General features: G+C 44.1%; 2 protein-coding genes across 9 annotated transcripts in view; one reads left to right on the top strand and one right to left on the bottom strand.

The window, feature by feature from the left end:
• Window positions 1-29: 29 nt before the first annotated feature.
• On the top strand, window positions 30-13,918 carry SLC5A6 (solute carrier family 5 member 6). 5 transcript variants are annotated; one of them, XM_056813172.1, is made up of 18 exons: window positions 30-168; window positions 516-582; window positions 4,775-4,944; window positions 5,173-5,325; window positions 5,569-5,634; window positions 6,533-6,584; window positions 7,318-7,385; window positions 7,521-7,675; window positions 8,368-8,508; window positions 8,692-8,821; window positions 9,417-9,505; window positions 10,020-10,132; window positions 11,023-11,090; window positions 11,559-11,645; window positions 11,811-11,989; window positions 12,143-12,246; window positions 12,532-12,647; window positions 12,977-13,918. In XM_056813172.1, the coding sequence occupies exons 3-18, from the start codon at window positions 4,918-4,920 to the stop codon at window positions 13,127-13,129; spliced, it is 1,701 nt and encodes a 566-aa protein (XP_056669150.1). In that variant the 5' UTR covers window positions 30-168; window positions 516-582; window positions 4,775-4,917; the 3' UTR covers window positions 13,130-13,918. The 5 variants fall into 5 exon arrangements, with proteins under 5 accessions (XP_056669150.1, XP_056669151.1, XP_056669147.1 ...); XM_056813173.1 differs by lacking the exon at window positions 8,368-8,508; XM_056813169.1 differs by having other exon boundaries at window positions 4,775-5,325.
• The window catches only part of TCF23 (transcription factor 23), a 67,129-nt gene continuing 57,114 nt past the window's right edge, over window positions 10,573-20,587 (bottom strand). For 3 of the 4 annotated variants that reach the window (XR_008915466.1, XR_008915468.1, XR_008915467.1), the window contains one exon: window positions 19,995-20,131. Coding sequence is in view for 1 of the 4 variants with exons in the window: in XM_001380350.4 (XP_001380387.1) it covers window positions 16,512-16,688; window positions 19,889-20,131 (420 nt within the window). In the remaining 3 variants the exon portion in view is untranslated. Of the gene's footprint in view, window positions 16,689-19,888; window positions 20,132-20,587 lie in introns of those variants that run through there. The other variant, XM_001380350.4, reaches the window with a different exon arrangement.

Raw genomic sequence — 20,587 nt, 5'->3', positions numbered from 1 at the left:
TCCTCGACCTGAGAACCCACGTGTGTTGGAGGCGGTGGTGCCTACGCAGGGGGTGTCCGCCAGTGGGGCAACCTGGGCTGGGGTGGAGGCGGGTCCGGAGAGGTACTCCAAGTAGAAGAGAACCATTATGACTCGGAAGCAAGGAAGTAAAGAGTGTGCAGGACAGAGGTAAGCAGTGGAGGGGGAGGAAGTAAGAAAGGAAAGACTGACCCAGTATCCCAACCTTAAGATGAGGTAGGGAAGGATTCTTTTTTGCAGAATCCGAGGTCTTTGTACCTGTCGGGGAGAGAGGGCTGCCCTCACCTAAAGACTCTGAGGGGAAGAAGGAAGGGAGGGAAAATGAAGGGGTGGGCGGATGGTGAGCAATAGATAATAAGTAGGGAGAGGAGATAACGAGGGTGGAATGGAGGGAGATAGAAAGGAAAACAGCTGTACTGAAAAGAACAGAGGAGAAGCCAGGTAAAGGACAAGAGAAGATCATTTGATGCCTACATCTGTCCTTTCTTTAATCACAGAAAAGTTAATGATGAGGAGCTGGAAAGAGATGGAGGGGACTTCTTAACATTGGCCTAAGCAGAGGAGGTAAGGGGACTGGGGACACCGCACGCATTTCAAGTTGTGGCCTGGACTGTATTCCTAGCTTTGCTGTTTTTGTGACCTTGGGCAAACCAATTCTCTTTGGACTTTTGTTTCTTTTGTAAAACGAGGGGGTTGAATTAGTTGTTTTCTAATGTATGGCCAGCTTTCAAACCTGTAAAAGAATAGGGAGGGGGCTATTCTAGGGAGATGGGGTTGTAGCAAGGGGAACATGAAGGCACTGCACTTTCACAGGGTTTTTGACAGTTCTTTCTCAGAAAGGAGTAGTAGGGCATTTGGCAAAATTAATATGTTTTATTTGACTTTCAGTCAAGGAGCATTTATTTATTAAGCACTTACTTGTGCTAAGCATTGAGATATAAAGAAAAGCAAAAAAAATATTCCTTACTCATGGAACTCACAATAGAATGAAAACAACAGTGTCTAAACACGTTCTGTAGAGGATAAACTTGATCATCACAGAGGGGGGGGCCTTGCTTTAAGAAGGCAAGTAGTAAAAAAGGTTTTTTGCAGAAAATGGGATTTAGCTGAGACTTGAAGGAAAGCCTGGAGATGGGAGATGAGGAGAGAGAATTCCAGGTAGAGAAGATAGCCAATGAAAAAACAGTCAGGAGATGGCAAGCTTATTCAAGGAACAGCAAAGAATTCATTGTTACTAGATCAAAGAATTCATAGAAATGGGGAGTAAGGTACTTCTAAGAAGACTGGAAAGATAGGAAGGGACTACATAGACTGGCTTTAAAAGCCAAACGAGATTTGAGGGCAGGTAGGTTGTCCAATGAATATTGGGCTAGGCCTGAAGTTAATAAAACCTGAGTTCATTTCCAATCTCAGACATCTGCTAGCTGTGTCACCCTGGGCAAATAGCTTAACTTCTGTTTGCATTGGTTTCTTCATTTGTAAAGTGGGGATAATAGCAACTGCTTCCTAATGTTGCTCTGAGGATCAAATGAAATAGTAATTGTAAGGTACATAGCACAGGTCTGATATATAGTAAGTTAACTATTATTTTTTGATCCTGGAAGTATTAAGGAACCAGTGGAATTTATTGAATAGGAAAGTGATATAGTCAGACCTGCCCTTTAAAATAATTTTTTTGACTGAGTGGAGGATAAACTGGGAGATTTGTGGCAGGCACAAATAGGCAGTCTGTAATTACTTAAAAGTAATAGTAAAGTCAGGAAGAAGGGAAGGATTAAAGGAAAATAAATTTTCAGTGTTAGATATGTTGAGTCTAAGATATTTATGGGAAGGGGGCAGCTTAGTGCCTTAGTGGATAAAGAGTCAGGCCTAGAGACTGCAGTACTCTACTTCAAATGTGGCCTCAGTCATTTCCTACCTATGTGATCCTGGGCAAGTCATTTAACTCCCCACTGCCTACCCCTTACTGCTCTTCTGCCTTGGAACTGATATCAAGTATGATTTTAAGACAAAAGTAAGAGTTTAAAAAAAAATGTCTATGGACCATTCAGTTTGAGATGTCCAAGAGATAGTTGGAGATAGGAATCTAGAGGTCAGCATTTAAACTGCCTGCTTGCCAAAGGCATCAGATCCATGGAACAAGGCTTCATGTAGCTTAGCACAATTCATTTCTAAGATACTGGGGATATCTGAATTTTAAAAGAGAATTCTTTTTAAAATTTTCTTTATTTTATTCTAGTGACAAATCTACATGTAAGTTTTCCAAGGCTATGTGATTCATGTTGTCTCCCTCCTCTCTTCCCTCACCTCTCCCATAGTTGACAAGAAATTCCACTAGGTTTTACCTGTATTACCACTCAAAACCTATTTACATATTGTTCATTTTTGTAATAGAGTAATATTAAAATTCTAGGAAATTGAATTTTTTTTTTACACCTCAAGGGAATGTCAGGTAGTTAGTAACAAACCTTGGAGAAGTATTTTAGAGCAGGACATTGTGTCCTTTGTGTCTTCATAATACTATTCTCCCTACTTGTGAAACTAACCCTACCTATTAGGAATCTGCATCTCTAGTTTTTAGGACACCATTTTCTAGCCTTTCCTATATAAGGAAACTGAGGCCCTGTGAGGTGAAATAATTTACCTAGCTACTGGAAGTGCTAGAACTAGATTCCAAGTCATCTGATTAATAGGACACTGAACTCCCCATCACCCATCTTTCCTCTAATTTTTACCACAGTTATGGTCACCTCCTCCCCACCATAATGCCAGGGAGGAGGGAGGAAACACAGAATGTTGCAATAATATCAAGGACATCTTTGTGTCAAACTGGAAGGTTCCAATCAGAAACAGTTGGGAAGTGGTATTCAAGAAGAATAGAGCTAATGATTATGCAGAGCATATGTGATTCCCCAGATCCACCACACCTGAGTTCCCTTCCACCTGGTTTTTAGGAGGTTCACAGTTCAGGGTTGAAGTTATGCCTTGCCAAGAGATGTGAAATGTGACACAAATGGGGAAAAAAGCCAGATTGATTTGTTTCCTAAGGGAAGTCTAAAGGAGAAGATTAGGTTGTGGAAAACAGAGAACAAAGGGTATGTTAATCAGTCCCCACTTTACTTGAAGCCTAAATTCTTTTTCATGCATGGCTAACTACCCACTCCCTGGTACTGGCAGTAGAGATCAGAAGGTCAGAGTAGCAGCAAGAACACTTCCAAGTTTCCCTTCAGAGCTCTATATCTGTCCTTGTTTCCTTCTTTATTACTCTGATCAAATCTCACACATTTTTCCCTTAGTACATTCAGAATATGTGGTATTCACTATCTTTTGTTTTCTCTAAGTTTTTTTATGTTTCCTCCCATGGAGCAGAGATAAAAATTTCAGGGATCAGAACTCCTCATGTCAATAGCACTCTGGCATAGTATGTGGGATTACAGAAATACTTTTTCCTTCTGCCTTCTCCCCTACCCCCAGTCTCCTTTAGCACAAGAGTTCCAAGTGGTACCCTACATGAAGCCTAAGCTCCCTAGAATGTTCCTGAAACCTTAGTGTTCCTTCTGCCATTCACCTATTCCTAGGCTCTCTAGTCCTGGTTTAATCTGTGACCAAAGGGTCACTCACTGTTCCCCAGGTAGCAGGAGAATTGAGACTTTAAAGATTTATTCCATGAAAGGGTAGAATGAAACTTTTTCCAGAGAGGAATTTGCTCACGCCCTCATCCTTGGCCCCACCTCAGCTGACTTTAAAAGTCAGATCCTTTGTCCCTATTGAGAGCTCCAACTTAGAAAGTTTGACAACTCTTGCCACTTAACAGCCAAACTCAGCTTCAGGAGAAAGATCTCATCTCCAGGTATATATCTGCACCCAAGAAGGCTTCTGTTTTATTTGCCTTCCCTCAATCCCAACTCTTCTTCTACACCACAGTTCCCAGTAAGTGTCTTCATTGTTCTTTTCCTGAGCCCCTGACTATTCTTTCTCTCTCTATCCCTGGCTCTTCTTTTCCTCTCTAGCTCTGAGCCCCTTAGCTTCTCCAGCACTCTACTTTGTTTTTGTTAGGGGAATGGTTCTAGTGAGAGTCTGGAGGAAGAGGTGCTATATTGTTTGCTAGGGGAATTATTTTTTGTGTTTTTGCTAGGGGAATGGTTCTAATGAGAGTCTGGAGGAAGAGATGCCATATTGTTTGCAATTGGAGATATAAAGAATAGTGTTTGTAGTAGTCCTGGGAGAATCCCAGCAGAAAGTTTCTAGGACACAGGGATTATTTCAGGAAGTTACTGGGAAGAGACAACAAAGATGCAAGGAAGGACAATAAGAGTTTGGGAAGTTATGCCCAAAAGTACTTATTGAAGCAATGTAATGGTTAATCAATCTTCCATTCCTATTCCCTGCTGGGTTCTGGCGCCAGACTGCTATTCTGGCTTGGTGAACTGTGATTGCTGGTTCTATGCTGTGTTGACTTTTGTCTAACTGTTGGAGTGTTGACGCTCTAAGGGCTTAGAATTTGAGCAGATGCAGAGATCCTAGCCAAGCTTTGATGTCTTCTTTCCTATCCCTGTGTTGGCTTTCTGCCCTACTCCATCCTTCTGTAACCTCTTATATAGACATGTGTATACTTTCAAATCCTTCTGTAATCTAAGACTGAAATGTCTGGCTTTAGGCATGGGAAGCACCATGGGGAGTAGATGTGAGAGTAGACAAGATCTGACCATGACCTGGTACAAGTTTCCTTGACAGGATTCCCTGATTTCTTTGACAGCTTGACTCCTACCATGCCACGCAGCAGAAGAGGAGAACAGTGAGGAGAGTGATTGGGCAATAAGTTGTAGTTGCAATTCATCTTTTGCCTTTGCACGGCTAGAAAGCATTGCAGAATCTGAAAGGGATACCCAGGTACAGGGGATGAGCATCAGAGACTTGTATTCGGGGGTAAGTCCATCCACTATAGCCCTTTCAACGGCAAACCATGCAAAACCCCCCCCTGAATTCACCCTTGTGGACTATGGAGTATGCATATTGTTGTTGGTGTTATCGCTTGCAATCGGGCTGTACTATGCACGTCGAGGCAGAGGTCAAAACACAGTCCGCCAGTTCCTGTTGGCTAACCGTAGCATGGGCTCCCTACCTGTGGCACTATCTCTTCTTGCCACCTTTCAGTCAGCTGTGGCTGTCCTGGGAGTCCCTGGGGAGATCTACCGTTTTGGCACCGAGTATTGGTTCCTAGGCTGCTCCTACATAATAGGTCTGCTGGTGCCTGCCCATATCTTCATACCCATCTTCTACCGTCTGAATATCTCCAGTGCCTATGAGGTAGGTAGAAAGAGGAGACTTTACAGGGTTGGGGAGGAGGTGGAATAGGAGCAGTGGTGGGCTTTCAAGCATTTTCCCAGAGTTTTTTCTATCCCATAAGAGCAAAGCTTGAAAATTAGGATGGGATTATATAAAATTCCCTAACTGGTCCGTGTTGGAAATAAGATTCTCCTTGATGTGGGGCTTAGGATAAGGTGGGGAGACCTAAATTTTGATATGACTTTTCATCCTGACATATTCTAGTACCTGGAACTTCGTTTCACTAAGACTGTGCGACTGTGTGGAACCCTAACCTTCATCTTTCAAATGGTAAGTCTGAAAAAAAATAGAAAGTTAGGTGTGCTATGAAGCATACATTTTTCACAGATTGGTCAACCTATTCATGTTTTACTTAACTGTATTTTGTTACAAGGGAAGTTATTGTGGAGTTATTGGGAAGTAGAGTGATTTTTTTTTAAACCTTTACCTTTTATCTAAGGCCGAAGAATGCTAAGGGCTAAGCAGTTGAAGTTAAGTGACTTGCCCAGGGTCACACAGCTAGGAAGTGTCTGAGGTCAGATTTGAACCCATGTCTTTCCAACCCCAGACCTGGTTCTCTATCCACTGAGCCACTTTTCTGCCCCATGATTTTTTTTTTTAAGAGAATTAATAATTTTTTTAAAAAAGGAAGATAGAGAATGAATAAGACAAAGAAGAATACACAGGAAATTAACATAATCCTGCCCTCATTTGCCCCCACTAGTACAAAGAATATGCGTCTCACACATACTTATACACACAGAGATACATATAATAGCTATATCGCTGTTGCCTTAAACTGTGAAACCTTCCTAAGCCCAGGACCTGGGTCTATAGGGACAAATCACAGGCTAGAATAAGACATAAGGGAAAGAGAAGTATACTTGAGTATAAGAGAGCAATGTGGGATACTGGAGCTGAAATCTAGCTCTCCCTCCCCCCCTTTTTTTTTTTTTAAACTCTTACCTTCCATCTTAGTATTGGTTCCAAGGCAGAAGAGCAGCAAGGGCTAGGAAAGTAAGGTTAAGTGACTTGCCCAGGAAGTATCTGAATCCAGATTTGAACCCATGACTTCCCGATTCCAGGCTTGACTCTCTGTCCACTGAGCCCCTAGTGGCACCCCCATTATTAATTATTTCCTCTCTGACTTCCTCTCCTTTTCTCTCTTCCTCTTTCCTTCCTCCAACAGGTGATCTATATGGGTGTTGTTCTGTATGCCCCAGCCTTGGCACTCAATGCAGGTAAAGAGTCATAGCCTCTATATAGGACTGGCTGGATGCCCAAGAAGGGGGCGGGGAGGAATGTTAGAGCTTTTCAAATAAGAATCAGTGTAGAAAGGGAAATATTGTCACTTTCCAGTCCCTTTGGACTACTTTGTATGAGGGATTCAAGTCATAATCACTACTCTTTATCTAAGTTGGTTAATAAAAAAAACTTTTGTGTTATTCAGGTACTTTGAAAGGTAATAAGTGATTCACTTTGGCATTAGATAGACATGCATTAGGTTATCTGTCTTTCTCTTCTCTACCAGTCCATATTTGAAAAGTTTTTTAATTGAATTAAATTATCTGAGAAAAGAACAAAAAACTGAACACAATAATGACAGCCAATCATGATTCTAAAAAAGAATTAAGAAAATGAATCTCCCCTTTTCATTGTAGAGATGGGGGAACTGTGGATGGAGCATTTTTTTTACTCCAAAGTCCTTACCTTCTTAGTATCAGTTCTCAGACAGAAGAGCAGCAAGGGCCAGGGTTAAGTGAATGGGTATGGCATATTACTTGTACAGAGCAGAGGTATTGAGGTGTTTCTTTTCTTACTGTTACAAGAGTTGGGCAAAAGGGGGTAGAAGGATATATTTCAGAAATGAAGGTGATGTAAGAAAATTTTTTTTAATTTTTAATAAAAGTAAAATGTATTTAGGATCATCTCTCTCCCCCTCAGTGAGGATTTTACTTTGTTATTTGCTTACAGTGACAGGCTTTGATCTGTGGGGCTCAGTGCTGGCTCTAGGCATTGTCTGTACTATCTATACTAGTCTGGTAAGTGCCCTGTGCCCTGGAGGATTGCATAGAGTGGGTGGCAGAGGTAGAAGTAACTCAGAGTAACACCAGGGAGCCTAGATTCCAGACTTTTGGGGGCAGAACTACCTAAGGTCTGTCTGCTTTTTTCTGCAGGGTGGGCTGAAAGCAGTCATTTGGACAGATGTGTTCCAGACAGTGGTCATGTTCCTGGGACAGATAGCCATTGTCATTGTTGGGGCTGCCAAGGTGGGCGGCTTGGGGCGTGTTTGGGATGTGGCTTCACAGCATGGCCGTATCTCTGGGATTGAGTGAGTACTCCCCTACTCCCAGCAATGAAGCTATAGCGTATAAGAACTCTGACCCATGCCTGGAACTTGACCTCAGAGCCATATCCAGAGGTAGCCTCTCTAAGCACTGGTGGAATGCAGAAACAAGAAGAAACCTGATCATTGAAGAGGGAAGAGCCTTGGGGCATTTTTTTTTTTAAATTTAAACCCTCATCTTCTATCTTGGAATCAATATTATGTATTGGTTCCAAGGCAGAAAAGTGGTAAGGGCTAGGCAATGGGGGTTAAGTGACTTGTCCAGGGTCACATAGCTGGGAAGTGTCTGAGGTCATATTTGAACCAAGGACCTCCCATCTCTAGGCCTGGTTCTCAATCCACTGAGCTACCCAACTGCCCTCCTCTTTGGGGTATTTTAAATATATGTGGAGCCAGGGTTTTATGTGAGGAGTAAAGTATGATGTGGTCACAGGGTCATCCCTATTGTCCCTAGGAGTTTGGGGGAGAAACAGAAGGGTTTATTTATTTGAAACGTTCACTTTTCACAGCCTTCTGGGACTTTTCCCCTTAGCACATCCATCTCTTGTCTAGTGTTTAGACTTTGGATGTCTTCCTTCAATGCCTCCCCGGTTTGGCCCCAGTCTTGCTCTCCCTCTGTCACATTCTCAAAAGGAGGGCAGGAATCCATCAACAAGTGACTAGTCACTTTTTTGCAGCCTGAATCCAGACCCATTTGTGCGGCACACCTTCTGGACGCTAGCTATCGGGGGGATATTTATGATGCTTTCCTTATATGGAGTAAACCAGGCCCAGGTGCAGCGCTACCTCAGCTCCCACACCGAAAGAGCTGCTATTCTGTGAGTTGAAAGGAAAAGGGAGAAATGAGCAGCAGGGGGATTCTAAGTGAGTCTGTTGGAATGGTTGTCCTTGTGATGACAGCCCTATACCAGAACTGTGGGCTCTCTGTTCTGGGGCTCTCCTGGGCACTCTGGCCCTCTGTGACATATATCCCTACCCACACCCCTGGGCTTCTCTTGCAGTTCCTGCTATGCCGTATTCCCCTGCCAGCAGGTGACACTTTGCATTGGCTCCCTCATTGGTCTTGTCATGTTTGTCTATTACCTCGACTACCCCCTGAGTCCAGAACAAGCTCAGATCTCCTCTGACCAGGTGAGCCTCCCATAGGAACAGTAACATAGCACATTCACATTTACAAAGCACTCTTCGTGGAGATAGAATGTTGCTTGAGGGCAGGGACTTTTTCATTTGTCTTTGTATCCCTAGCACAGATAAGGCATTTGAGGTTAAGTAACTTGCTCAAGGTCACATGGTCTGGAAGTAACAGAACCTGGGATTCAGACACAGGACTTTTGATTACAAATCCGGGACACTTTCTCTTAACGCTGTTGCTGGATGAATAGTGTATACACTTGAGTGCTTGTTATGTGCCAGGTATTGTTCCAGCTCCCCTCCAACCCTCTATGAGAGCAGGCATTTGATCATTTTAGTGTCTCCCTTACCACCTAGAAGAGCAAGACCAGGAGCTTAATGGTAGAGCTCCTTCCTCCTGGCCATACTATTAAGGCCTTCTCTGGTGAAACACTGATATAGGCTGTATTCCTATATCTCACGGCTGACTAGTAGCCCCTAAGGAACACCCACACACATTTTCAAGCTTTCTCTAATCCTGCTGCATTCCAGGATTGAGAATGTTTGGCCCATCACAGTCCCTGTTCGACCATTGAATGCATTGCTTTGTCCACAGATGGTCCTACACTTTGTGATGGACATCCTGGGGGGGCTTCCAGGCTTGCCTGGGCTCTTTGTTGCCTGTCTCTTCAGTGGTTCTCTCAGGTATGGTCTTTGGCTGATTTCCCCTATAGAATTAGTGATGTTGCTCCTCAGCCCTCCTTCTGGGGTCCTGAAGGTTGGAAAACATGGCCCTGCTTGCCCTGAGAAGGAATGCCAGTAAAGCACTTTGCAGACTGGCTTTATTTGCATTCTTCAGAATTTACAAAAGCTTTGTGGTCCATGCAGACCAAACAGGAAGACTGCCTTCCAGAAGGTGTCCCCTCTTTTTTCATGGATTTCTTTTTCCTGTTTTACCAATTCATTCCCTGAAATTAAGACCCATGAATAGAATTCATTCTTGAGCTCTGCCACCCACAAAGAAGATTAAATGTTGGTATTTCCCTAACCCATTATCAGAAGGCTGTTTAGGCTGATGACTGTGGTGACAGCTCTCCAGGAACATCTCCACAACCTTGTCCAAGCCCCATGCACTACAGTCAGTGGGGCCACTTTGTGCAAAAACCTCCTGCTTAGCCTTGGAGCCAGAGCAAACCTCCATCTTCATTTTACTTTTCAGCACAATCTCCTCAGCTTTTAATTCACTTGCAACAGTCACCATAGAAGATCTGATCCGGCCCCACTTCCCTGAAATCTCAGAGGAGCGGGCCACCTTGATTTCCAAAGGCCTTGGTAAACCCCTTTGTTTCTGTATCCCTTTGCCCCAATGGCACATAAACTTCTTGAGAGCAAGAAGACAAGGGCTGAGGTTCTTTGTCTTTGTAGCCCCAGCTTCTGACACATAGTAAAGGATTAATAAATACTTGTTGAATTAAATTGAATTAACCTTTTTGAACTTTTCACTTCCAACTCATAATTGTACAGCAAGGTGGCACAGTGGATAGTGAGCCAGACTTGGAATTAGGAAGACTCATATTTCTGAGTTCAAATCTGGCCTCAGACACTGTGGGACCCTAGGCAAATCACTTAACCCTGTTTGCCTCAGTTTATTCATCTGTCAAATGAGCTGGAGAAGGAAATGGCAAATGATTCCAGTATCTTTGCCAATAAAACCTCAAATGGGATCACAAAGACCCCATTGGACATGACTGAAAAAACAGAACAACAAAAACTCATAATTATTGTGATTTAGATTTTAAGTACTTGTTCTTAGCCCATACTGAGCTGAGTCTTCTGCCTAGAAGATTAAATACATTGTTCATTCAGTGCTTAGAATATAAAGTCTCTCTCGTGTTGGTGAGCAGGAAAAGCTCCCAGTTCCCCTGGGAAGGTAAATAAAGAGGCTACTGGGACTGTCTAGGAGAGGCATAAATTTTAAGGGAGGTAGGGAAGAGAAAGGGAGTTAGGAGGAACTGAGTGAGTTCAAATGTGACTTTAGGTGCTTCCCAGTTTTGTGACTGGGCAAGTCATTTAACACTGTTTACCTAGCCCTTGTAGAAGGTAAGGGTTTAAAATAACTAACTAAATAAAAACAAAAGGAGGTAGGAAAAGGTAGACTAGTTCTGCTTCTTCCTTCCATATTAGGATTCATCTCTTTGTCTTCTTCCTTTCTCCTTCCCTAGCTGTAGCCTATGGTCTAATATGTCTGGGAATGGCCTATGTCTCCTCCTTAATGGGACCCGTGCTGCAGGTGAGGATATAATGGGAAAGAGCAGGTAGGGTTTGTTTAAGGAGGTGGGGAGAGGGTAGAACACAAGACAATTGGCTTCCCATAGTTGGGAATGACTTTCATATATTCCTGCTTAGTGGCCTATGCTCACTTGTGAGACAGCCAGGCCCATTTAGACTGATGAAGCAAGTTCTTCTGGCAACTCCAATATTTAACCTTCATTTTTATCTGTAAATTGAGTGAATTGGATAAGCTCTTAAACCCCATAACTGTGAGCTTAAAAGCTTATATCCATGGAAAAGAGTCCAGACATGGTGACTGGTCATTTCCTCTGACCCCTCTAGTCCTTACTTCACCCTATGTGAAGTGACTGGGAGAAACTCTAAATCTAGGAAGTTTTGAATGGATAGGAAGTGATCCATGCCCAGACACCTATGAGGCTACTAAGTATTTGTGCTACACTTATTTGTTCAATGCTTTCCTCCCCAGGCAGCAATAAGCATCTTTGGGATGATTGGGGGACCTCTGCTTGGATTATTCTGTCTTGGCATTTTCTTTCCTTGTGCCAATTCAACTGTAAGTGCCCATCAGCCAGATAGAAAGGTAGCCCCAAGGAAGGGTCAAGGAGGGACCAGAAGAATAAGTCAGGGCCTCTGTTTTGGCAGTGGGTAGGGGGAGGGACCATGTGCTGGGGAGAGATGAATGGAACCCCTGAATTCTAAGTGGAAGTATGTGACATAGGGTGCAGTGTTGGGTCTACTGGCTGGACTCATCATGGCCTTCTGGATTGGCATCGGGAATATGGTGAGCAACATGACCTCGAAGATAGTGGTTCCACCGCCCAATGGCACTGGCTTGCCCTCTTATAGAAACATGACAATTGTCACTGTGACCACACTGATGCCCTTCACAGTATCCCAGTGAGTAGGGGCTGCTTCCCAGGTGGGGTGGTATTGTGGGGAGAGGTCATTGATCACTGGGGCCATCCTAGAGTAGACCTAGAAATAGTGCTTTCAAAGTGAATGTTGTGATGCCTCCAAACTGGCGCCCCCTTCTCCTCCTTCTTTCCTCAGGCCCACAGGAATACAACGGTTCTATAACCTGTCCTATTTATGGTATAGTGCACATAGTTCAACCACAGTCATCATCATGGGACTGCTTGTCAGTCTTCTCACTGGTAAGGAGGAACCAAGTTGGGGACAGATGGAAATTGATGGGGGACAGTAGGAAATAGCGGTGAGAGGAGGTTTTGGAAAATATTGGATGGTCTTAAGTGATTTTGGAAGAAAATACTTGGCTTGGGAGCAGGGAGAGCTGGCCTTATTTCTCTCACCAATCAGGTTTTTTTATTTAAGATCTGTGAAGGTATTGGAATAGGTAGAATACTGGTAAAGAAGTAATTGCTTTGGGACTGGAGAAAGTGAGGGCCTAGGGGAGACTAATTAGGATCTTTGGCCTTTAGGTGGAACAAGGGGCCAGCCCCCAAACCCTCGGACAATTTATCCAGTGCTGCCACGACTATTTGCCCTCCTGCCCATCTCCTGTCGGAACCGCCTGCCCTGTCAGGGTTATAACCAAGTAATATATATAGTCTTAAATATCCTCCTATATTTGTTCTTTCTGTATCCTCTCCTATGTCTTCACCTTTCAACTATGTCCATTTGCTTACCTTGCCTTTTTTTTCTTTTCCCCACTTTTCCTTTTCTGACAAGCATGAGAGCTTCCTTTTAAAGACCTTATGGAAGATTCCTGCCTTAAGCCATATCCCTTGCTCCCCAGTTTAGAGACAACATTCATCTCTTGCATTTTTCCACATGTACAAAATGAGAATGGACCCCTTCCCAGGGCCTTTTTCTCCCCTTTCTAATTCTAGCACCCCAACTATTCCACACCTGTTTTATCTCCAGGACCTCTCCTATGAGACAGATACAGTACCAGAGAAGATGAGGAATGGAATGCTGACTAGCTATGGGGAAGAGGAAGTGGTGGTAATGCCTGAGCAAGGCCACATCCAAGGGGACCATGGTCATACCTTCATACTGCAGGAGACATCACTGTGACATGGGAACAGAACAGAATCCACTGTCTCTGATTCACCCTCTACTCATGAGGCAAACACATCAACCCCTTTCTCCTGCAGACCAAGAGCAGTCCTGTATCCATTCCAGTGGGGATGTCTGAGTGCCAAAGGACCATCTATCTTACTACATGATGCACCCTATAGGATAGCTGGTGCCATGATTTCCAGTTACCGACCATCTTGTTATTTCTCATTATTGTTGGCCCTTCTTCATGCCCTTAGCAGAAAAACATCTAAAATATAAGAGGAGACAATACAGTATCCCCAGGGAAGAAGGCCTTCTTCAGGGAGATTAAAAGAGAACTTGTTGGAGACTGGTTTAACTTAAGACCCTCTATTTCCCACCCCCCACCCCACCAACACAGGACCTTGTTGTCAAGTTGCTAATGACCTAAAGCCCCAACTTAAGCATAGTCTGCACAAGACAGAGAGTTCTCCAGAGGTCAAGAAAAGCTGTGGTCTCCAGGAGCTCCCACTAGTGGAAGACCTTCCTGCTTTGCTAAAAGGTTTATTAGGCCCTGTTGGAATGAGAGGAAGTTTCTAGCACACTCTACAGGAGCGAGTAGTGATAGGGCAGGCTCTGATCATCAGAAGCAAAAGCAAAGTGCACTGACCAGGCTGGTGGCTAACTCCTGCCCTCTGATTTGGGGCTTATACCTCTTGTTTCCTGATTATCAACTGCTCTGTCATCCTACCTGAATGTTCTGCCTCTTTTGGAGGCTTCTTCATGTACCCACTTGCCCTGGGAAATACAGTTCTTTTAAGTGGACTCAACTAGTTTCCTCTTTATTGTAGCTGACCTGTGCTTACCCTGAAGGCACATCTCTTTATGATTGTAGTGTCCCCCTCAGGTCTTGTTTTGCCCGTTTACCCTGGACCCCAAATCTGAGTCAATGGGAATTTGATCTGGAAAACTTTTTTTCTTGAGAAGCAGTCACTAGGAAACTCTTTGCCCATGCTTCTTCATTGTCCAGCTTCTTTTCACATACTCTTCCCCTCTGTTGTCAGCTATGGCCAGGCCTTCCTTGCTGTGGTAAGTAGGAACTTATGGGGGTAAGCTGAACTTGAAGGGACCTGTGATGAGACTTATAGGGCCATTCCTGAGCACCAAGGAGAGTTTTGGGGCCCCAAAGGGGAGTATCCTAATTAGGTCCTGAAGTACTGTGTGGGAGCAAAGCCAGTGTTCTCCCTCCATCACCCTACCAGCTCTGACTTCCCTCCAATGGAAAACAGTGTAAAACGTGATGTTATCTTAAAGGAGCCCATGCCTCTCGAGGCTTGGAGCAGGAAGAAATATTTACCCAGAAGGTAGAGGGAGAAGTAGGCAGATGAGCAGTCTTCCCTACCCCACCCTACACTAGCTGATTCTAATCCTTCTGTTATTCCCTAGAAAGGTTGCCCCCTTGTTCTTCATCCTTGAAGTGTATACTCCCAGACTCCTTTCTTCTTCACAACACCCCTCTTCCCCCCCTCACACTGGCCAGTGCCACCTCAGCCCAGTGAAGAAGACATCATTGCTATTCAGCTTTTAAAAATAGAACATTTGAGCTGGACTTTTATGGTCTTGGAGTGAGGAACACTGTGCTCACACCCTCCTCCCACACCTGGACGCTCCACAGCCCCCAACTCCTCCCCACCCCCAGTGCAGCTGCCTGAGAAGCAACTCCATCCAAGTTCCCCATAGCCTGGTCCCAAGCAGATTTATGAGTTCAGCCTTGGCTGAGGCCTCCTTCTCATGGCTTCCAGCCATGTCTCAACTGCTCCTCCACATCCTGGGCAGCCCCAGATCTCAGACCTTCCCTGTTCTCTATTCCACCCCACCTCAATTTGATCTTTTTCCTCCAGCCTCATTCTCTTCTGTGTCCCAAACCCCCAAACTTGTAGCTCAGCAACTTCACCCTAAAATCCAGGGTTATGATCACTTAATGTCTTGAGTACTGAAAAAAAAAATTCCTCGGTATTCTCAGGACTCTGGAATGGCTTCTATGTAAGGACAAGTTGGGAGGAGACTAAAATCTCTCTTCCTACATCTCCCCATCTCCATGCCCCAATCAGACCCTTTGATACAAAGTTTTAGGCCAAGGGCTAGTATAGATTCTCTGCTGCCTCACTCTGGGCTTTGGGCTCCACTCCCTCTTTCTTTAGGACAGAGACCTTGGTTATAGTGACCATGTTTCAGATATACCAATACAGGTCAGTATGAACCTGAAGAGATCAGTGTTCATCCTGTTAGAAGGGTGCCTTGTTTCCCAGAGGCCTAACTGTGGGAGGCAAAGCAAATCTAATCTTGGGAGGGTTGGGTGGGAGTAGCATGTATGGTAGAGAACTGGCTCTAGATTCACAGGACACAGACTCCTGGGGTTCAAATCCTGTCTTAGATGCACATACCTTCAACAGGTCACAACCTCCCTGATGCTCAATTTCTTCTATTAAAAAATGTGAGAGTTACAGCCTGAGGATCCTTCCAGCTTTGGATTTAGGATCTGGCAATACTGAAGTAGATAGAGAAGACAGCTGGGACTTTTCCCTGGAAATTCAAAATGTAAGAGCTGGGCGTTTGTTTACATATAAATATGACTTGCTGAAGAAGGAAAAGGAATTGAAGAAGGAAAGCAGCAGGGCCCAGTAAGGAACATCAAAAAAAAGGGCACTTGGGGCACTTTTCAGGAAGGATAAGAAGTGTGAATCCATGAATGTCTTGCCCAACAAAGGCTATCTAGTCATCTTGGACTTGGTTTAAATCAAGACCACCTAGACCCCGAGTCCATTTCTGTAATTCCCAGTGATACTTATTTGGTCCTTGGGCCAAGAGACCGTGCCTAGTTCCTGTACAATTTAGCAATTCATGTTGGGAATGGAACATCCTCTCCTCAATTCCCCAAGGTGCTAAATGCCCCACTATCTCTGCCATCCAAATCCCCTTTACTTTTGCCCTTGGCTGGGCTGGCTATTCTCAAACTCCACATTGTTAATTAATTCAAAAGATCTTTGTAAGAGAGGCAAGAGGGAAAGATGGTTTAAAGAGAATATATCAATCCAACTCAGTGACAGGAATCTAGAGCTGTCACATCCAACAATGGTAACTGAGTCACCATAAAGATTTATTTCAAAGAACCAAGTCCTGGTCCTTGTACTTTCCATCTGCCCTGTTGCCCCTCAGTCAAAAAATACCTTTCTCTGCCAGCTTCCTAGGCTTCAAAATTGTTTTCCTCAAAAGGGATGTATGTGTACTAGAGATTCTGAAAGCAGACCCTACAATGGACCAATAGGCTAGAAAGTCATAAAAGGGATAAGTGCGACCAGATTGAGGGAACTGGCCCCTTACTAAATTAAGGGCCCAGGCACAGGGGAAGCAGATGAAGTTATTTGCTGCTACAAGTTGGTGAGACTGGCTTGGGAGGAATAAATTCCACCTCTCCAGGGACTTGAGGATTGACTGCCGATTCCCACATTCTCTGGCCAGGAGCGCCGGTAGTAGAAGGGTCAAGGCCGGATGGCCCCAAGGCTCCAGCGTAGAGGCGAGATCTCATTGGCCATTTCTGCAAGACACGGGGATAAGAAGTCAGTTTTGTTCATAACACATTGCAGAAACCCCAAATCATCTTGCAAGCCCAGATCTCATAACTTAAACTCAGTTTTCCTTTAGCATCTCTACCTCACAAACTTCCTATATCCCATGAAACTAATTGGTATATAATTTGTATTTTTAGTCATGTGAATGTTTGCCCACTCCTCCCAAGACAGGCAAACTCAAAGTACACATTGAATGGACAAATTAAAACTGATGAGAGGCTCAACCTGAAATTCCCAAGTCGGGTAGAGAAAGACCTCCACACTATTTGCAAGCAATACTAAACCTGGCAATGTTGGCAACAGTGGCTGGAGGCTATAGGGAGTCTCCAAAGCCAGAAACTTTACATGGGGGAAGCTAGGTGGCTTAATGACTAGAGTGCCAGGCCTAGAGAAGGGAGATCCTGGGTTCCAAGGTGACCTCAGACCCTTCCTAGCCGTGTGACCTTGGGCAAGTCATTTAACCTTCATTGCCTCACCCTTACCACTCTTCTGCCTTGGAACTGATACTTAGTATTGATTCTAAGACAGAAGGTAAGGGTTTAAAAAAAAAAGTCTTACATCCAAATTGAGGCCATGAAATGAGTACCGGCCTTCTGACCCTGACGTTGGTTAGCCAATGAAAGCTCTAGGTCAACTTCACATCTATTGTCCATTCCCAGCACCGCTCTAGCCCAACCTTTTCCTGAAAGAATCTTCACTCTGATATAGCCAAAGAAGTGATCCTCCAACTTCTGCCTGAAGTTTCCCAGGGAGGTGGCACCTACCCACTCTGGAAGCAGTCCAGTCTGCTGTTGGATGGCTCTAAGTATTGAGCAGTTTTTCCACAAATTGAGCCTAAATTGTCCTCTTGGCAATTTTGAGGTCATCATTCCTAGTTCTGGCCCTTTAGAGGCACCATATTATAGTATGGTCATTTTCAAAGTGCGGCTCCTGGGACCTCTTTCAAAGGGTGTGCAAGATCAAAACTATTCGTAATGATAATAAAACATTTTAACTTCCAAAACAGTAATATTGATGGATATAACCCACATAAGCAAAAGCTCTTTGAGGTCCTTTATAGTTGATTTAGATTTTTTTAAACCCTTGCTTTCTATCTTAGTAACAACTACAAACAGGATTAAGTGACTTGTCCAGAGGCACACACAGCTGGGACATGTCTGAGACCAGATCTGAACCCGGGCTCTCCTGACTCCAAACCTGGCCCCCTAGCTACTGTGTTACCTACCGGCCCTGTCCTTTATAGTTTTTAAGAGTGAGTGGGTCATAAGACCAAAAAGTCTGAGAACTGCTTGCTATAATGGAAAGAGTATTGGGCATCTAGGTGGCTCAGTGGATAGAAAGCCAGGCCAGGAAATGGGAACCTGGGTTCAAATCTCATCTCAGATACCTCCAACTATATAATCCTGAGCAAGTCATTTGACTCCCATTGCCTAGCCCTTTCCACTCTTCTGCCTTGGAACTGATACGTATTATTGATCCTAAGACAAAAAGTATGAGGTTTTTTTTGTTTTTTTTTTTTAAAGAATGAGCATTAGTCTCCATGTTAGAATACCTGGGTTTGAACCCCACCTCTTCCACTTAATTAGCTATTTGATCTTGGCAAGTCACTTCCCCTCCTAAGGCCAACTTTCCTTTTATAATATTGTAGCCTTCCCTTTCTACCTGGATGAAAAGGCTCTTCCCCAACCTCTTTAACTAACAGTGTTCTCATTTTATCTTTTCCCTGACCCCCTATATTACCTATGTGATGTCAGGATTCTCATTCAAAATTCTCACCCTCTTAGACTTAAGATTCTTGCTTTTAAGCTAAAATTTTTGATTCCAGTTCTTCCAGGTAATCTATGCACTAACACAGCTCACCACCTCTCTATTATGTTTTTGTGTATGATTGTTAGGGTTCTAAATAAGAAGCAATGATGGGAGCATAAGACATAAAGAGTGAGGCTTAGAGACAAACTGCTTCTGACCCTTCACAGACTTTGTAACCCTGGACAATTCACTTTTAACCTTTCTCAGACTCAGTTTTCCTATCTGTAAATTGGGGTTAATATTAGTAGCCATCTCATAAGATTGTTGCAAGGATAGGATATAGACATACATATATGTATAACGTTCTTTGAAATCCTTAAAGTTCAATATAATATTGGCTATCTTTTTTTTTTTTAAAGGGGGGGGGGAATAATTCATCACTCTGTAGCCAATCTGGTGATGGGCCTTACCAAAATTAGGTAGGGCCCTGGCACAACAGACATAGTGTCAGTGAAGGCTCTCCAGCTCAGGAGGACTGATCACAGGTTACTCTCTACTAGGCACAACCTTTAAGAATGAAAACAACAATGATAATGCCAAGCTGTCTTTCTAAAGCAATTGCCACATCCCCACCATGATAAGGCTTCAGAAGAGGGAGTAGAAGAGAGGGAAAAGTTTTTAATAGCCCTATATATTTTCTTGATACTATTTAAGAAAAAGAAATGATGAGAATAGTGTCCTGGAGAAGGCTGTGGTTACGTTCCCAGGCTGACGCAGTTAACCCCCATCACAATGTTGTTTTCCATACACCTGCCTCCTCTGTTCTAATGAGAGAGCATGCCCTGCTGTGTACTTAGGGACTTGCTAGGCAAACAGCTGGGTCCCCAAACCTGTTTTCCATCAAAGGGAGGACTGTACAATAGCGTTAGGAAACAATGATTGGGAGACAGAGCTAGGCGTCTTCCTGGCTATTCCTCTCTATCTAGGAGATGGCCAGGGTCAGCCTCAGAATCACAGTGGCTCTGAGCTCAAAGAGAGGTCACAGGCCACCTAGTCCAAGCCTTTCATTTTCCAGAAAAAGGAATTGAAGTCCAGAGCGGGCCCATGATCACCCGGCTAGGAAAGTCATACTGCTGGGCTTCTAACACCAGCCTTCTGGCTCTGAGGAACTCTTCACTGTACCATGCTCTCTTTCCAACACCCCCCCCCCAAACCTACACACACCCTGGACCCTACCCAGTTCTACCTTCTCTCATCCCCTCCCCATTGCGCACGAGAGAACTGTCATCTGCCAGCTGATTAGGACACAGTATTTTCTATGCAAAGGGGAATCCAAAGCCCCACATCCCAAGGGAAGAGCCTATTGTTGCCAGCATCTTCCATCCCCAATCCAAAGAGAAGTATCTTGTGCAGTTACCTTGAGAGGGTGCAAGTAGCGGAGTCCACGCAGAAAGGGCGGCCAGGCTACCCCAGGCAGCTCCTGGCCTAGCGTCTGGGTAAGATGGGCTATGTAGCTAGTGGCCAGGACCAGTACGTCTAGTTTGGAGAGCTTGGTGTCAGGGGGCACGGCAGGTAATGCCGCCTGCAGAGCCAGAAAGGCTTGACGCAGGGTCCTCACTCGACTCCGTTCCCGGGCAGCATTCTCAGGGCTTGATTCACCCTGTGTAGTAGCCCAAGAGAGAGAAGAATTAATACCAGTGTTCGTCCTGTCAAATATGCTGCTTGGCTCCTTTATCTTACTATTTTAACCCATGTTATCTCCTTGTCAGCTCCTGATTGATCCTGAGCTCCAGATTTTAGGTATCAGAATCATAAGCTCAATGGGCTTAGTGCCAAGCTGTGGGAAGGTGAGTAACAGTAGCAACAATAACTCACATTCCTATAGTGCTTTGCATTTTACAAAGTATCTTCTTTATACCCTCCTGGGGTAGGGAATGCAAGTACCATGAGCACCATTTTAGAGATGAGAAAATAGAATTTCAAAGATGTAAAGCAATTTGCTTGTGGTCACATAGCAAGTAAGTGGCAGACCTGGGACTTAAGGGTAGGTCTTGTCCTTGGATTCTACGGCCAACATTTTTTAAAAGTTTAACTTTTAGGAGTAGGTGCCTGCCAT

The sequence above is a fragment of the Monodelphis domestica genome, chromosome 1, assembly GCF_027887165.1.
Source record: "Monodelphis domestica isolate mMonDom1 chromosome 1, mMonDom1.pri, whole genome shotgun sequence".
Classification (NCBI taxonomy): domain Eukaryota; kingdom Metazoa; phylum Chordata; class Mammalia; order Didelphimorphia; family Didelphidae; genus Monodelphis; species Monodelphis domestica.
This window is presented reverse-complemented; position numbering and strand designations above follow the sequence as displayed.

Excerpts from the sequence above, each read along its gene's own strand:
- SLC5A6 (XM_056813169.1), top strand. The coding sequence starts at position 4,918 with ATGAGCATCAGAGACTTGTATTCGGGGGTAAGTCCATCCACTATAGCC. Across the intron at positions 7,386-7,520 it reads GTACTATCTATACTAGTCTG|GGTGGGCTGAAAGCAGTCAT; the intron begins GTAAGTGCCCTG and ends TTTTTTCTGCAG. Across the intron at positions 11,646-11,810 it reads TTCCTTGTGCCAATTCAACT|GGTGCAGTGTTGGGTCTACT; the intron begins GTAAGTGCCCAT and ends TATGTGACATAG.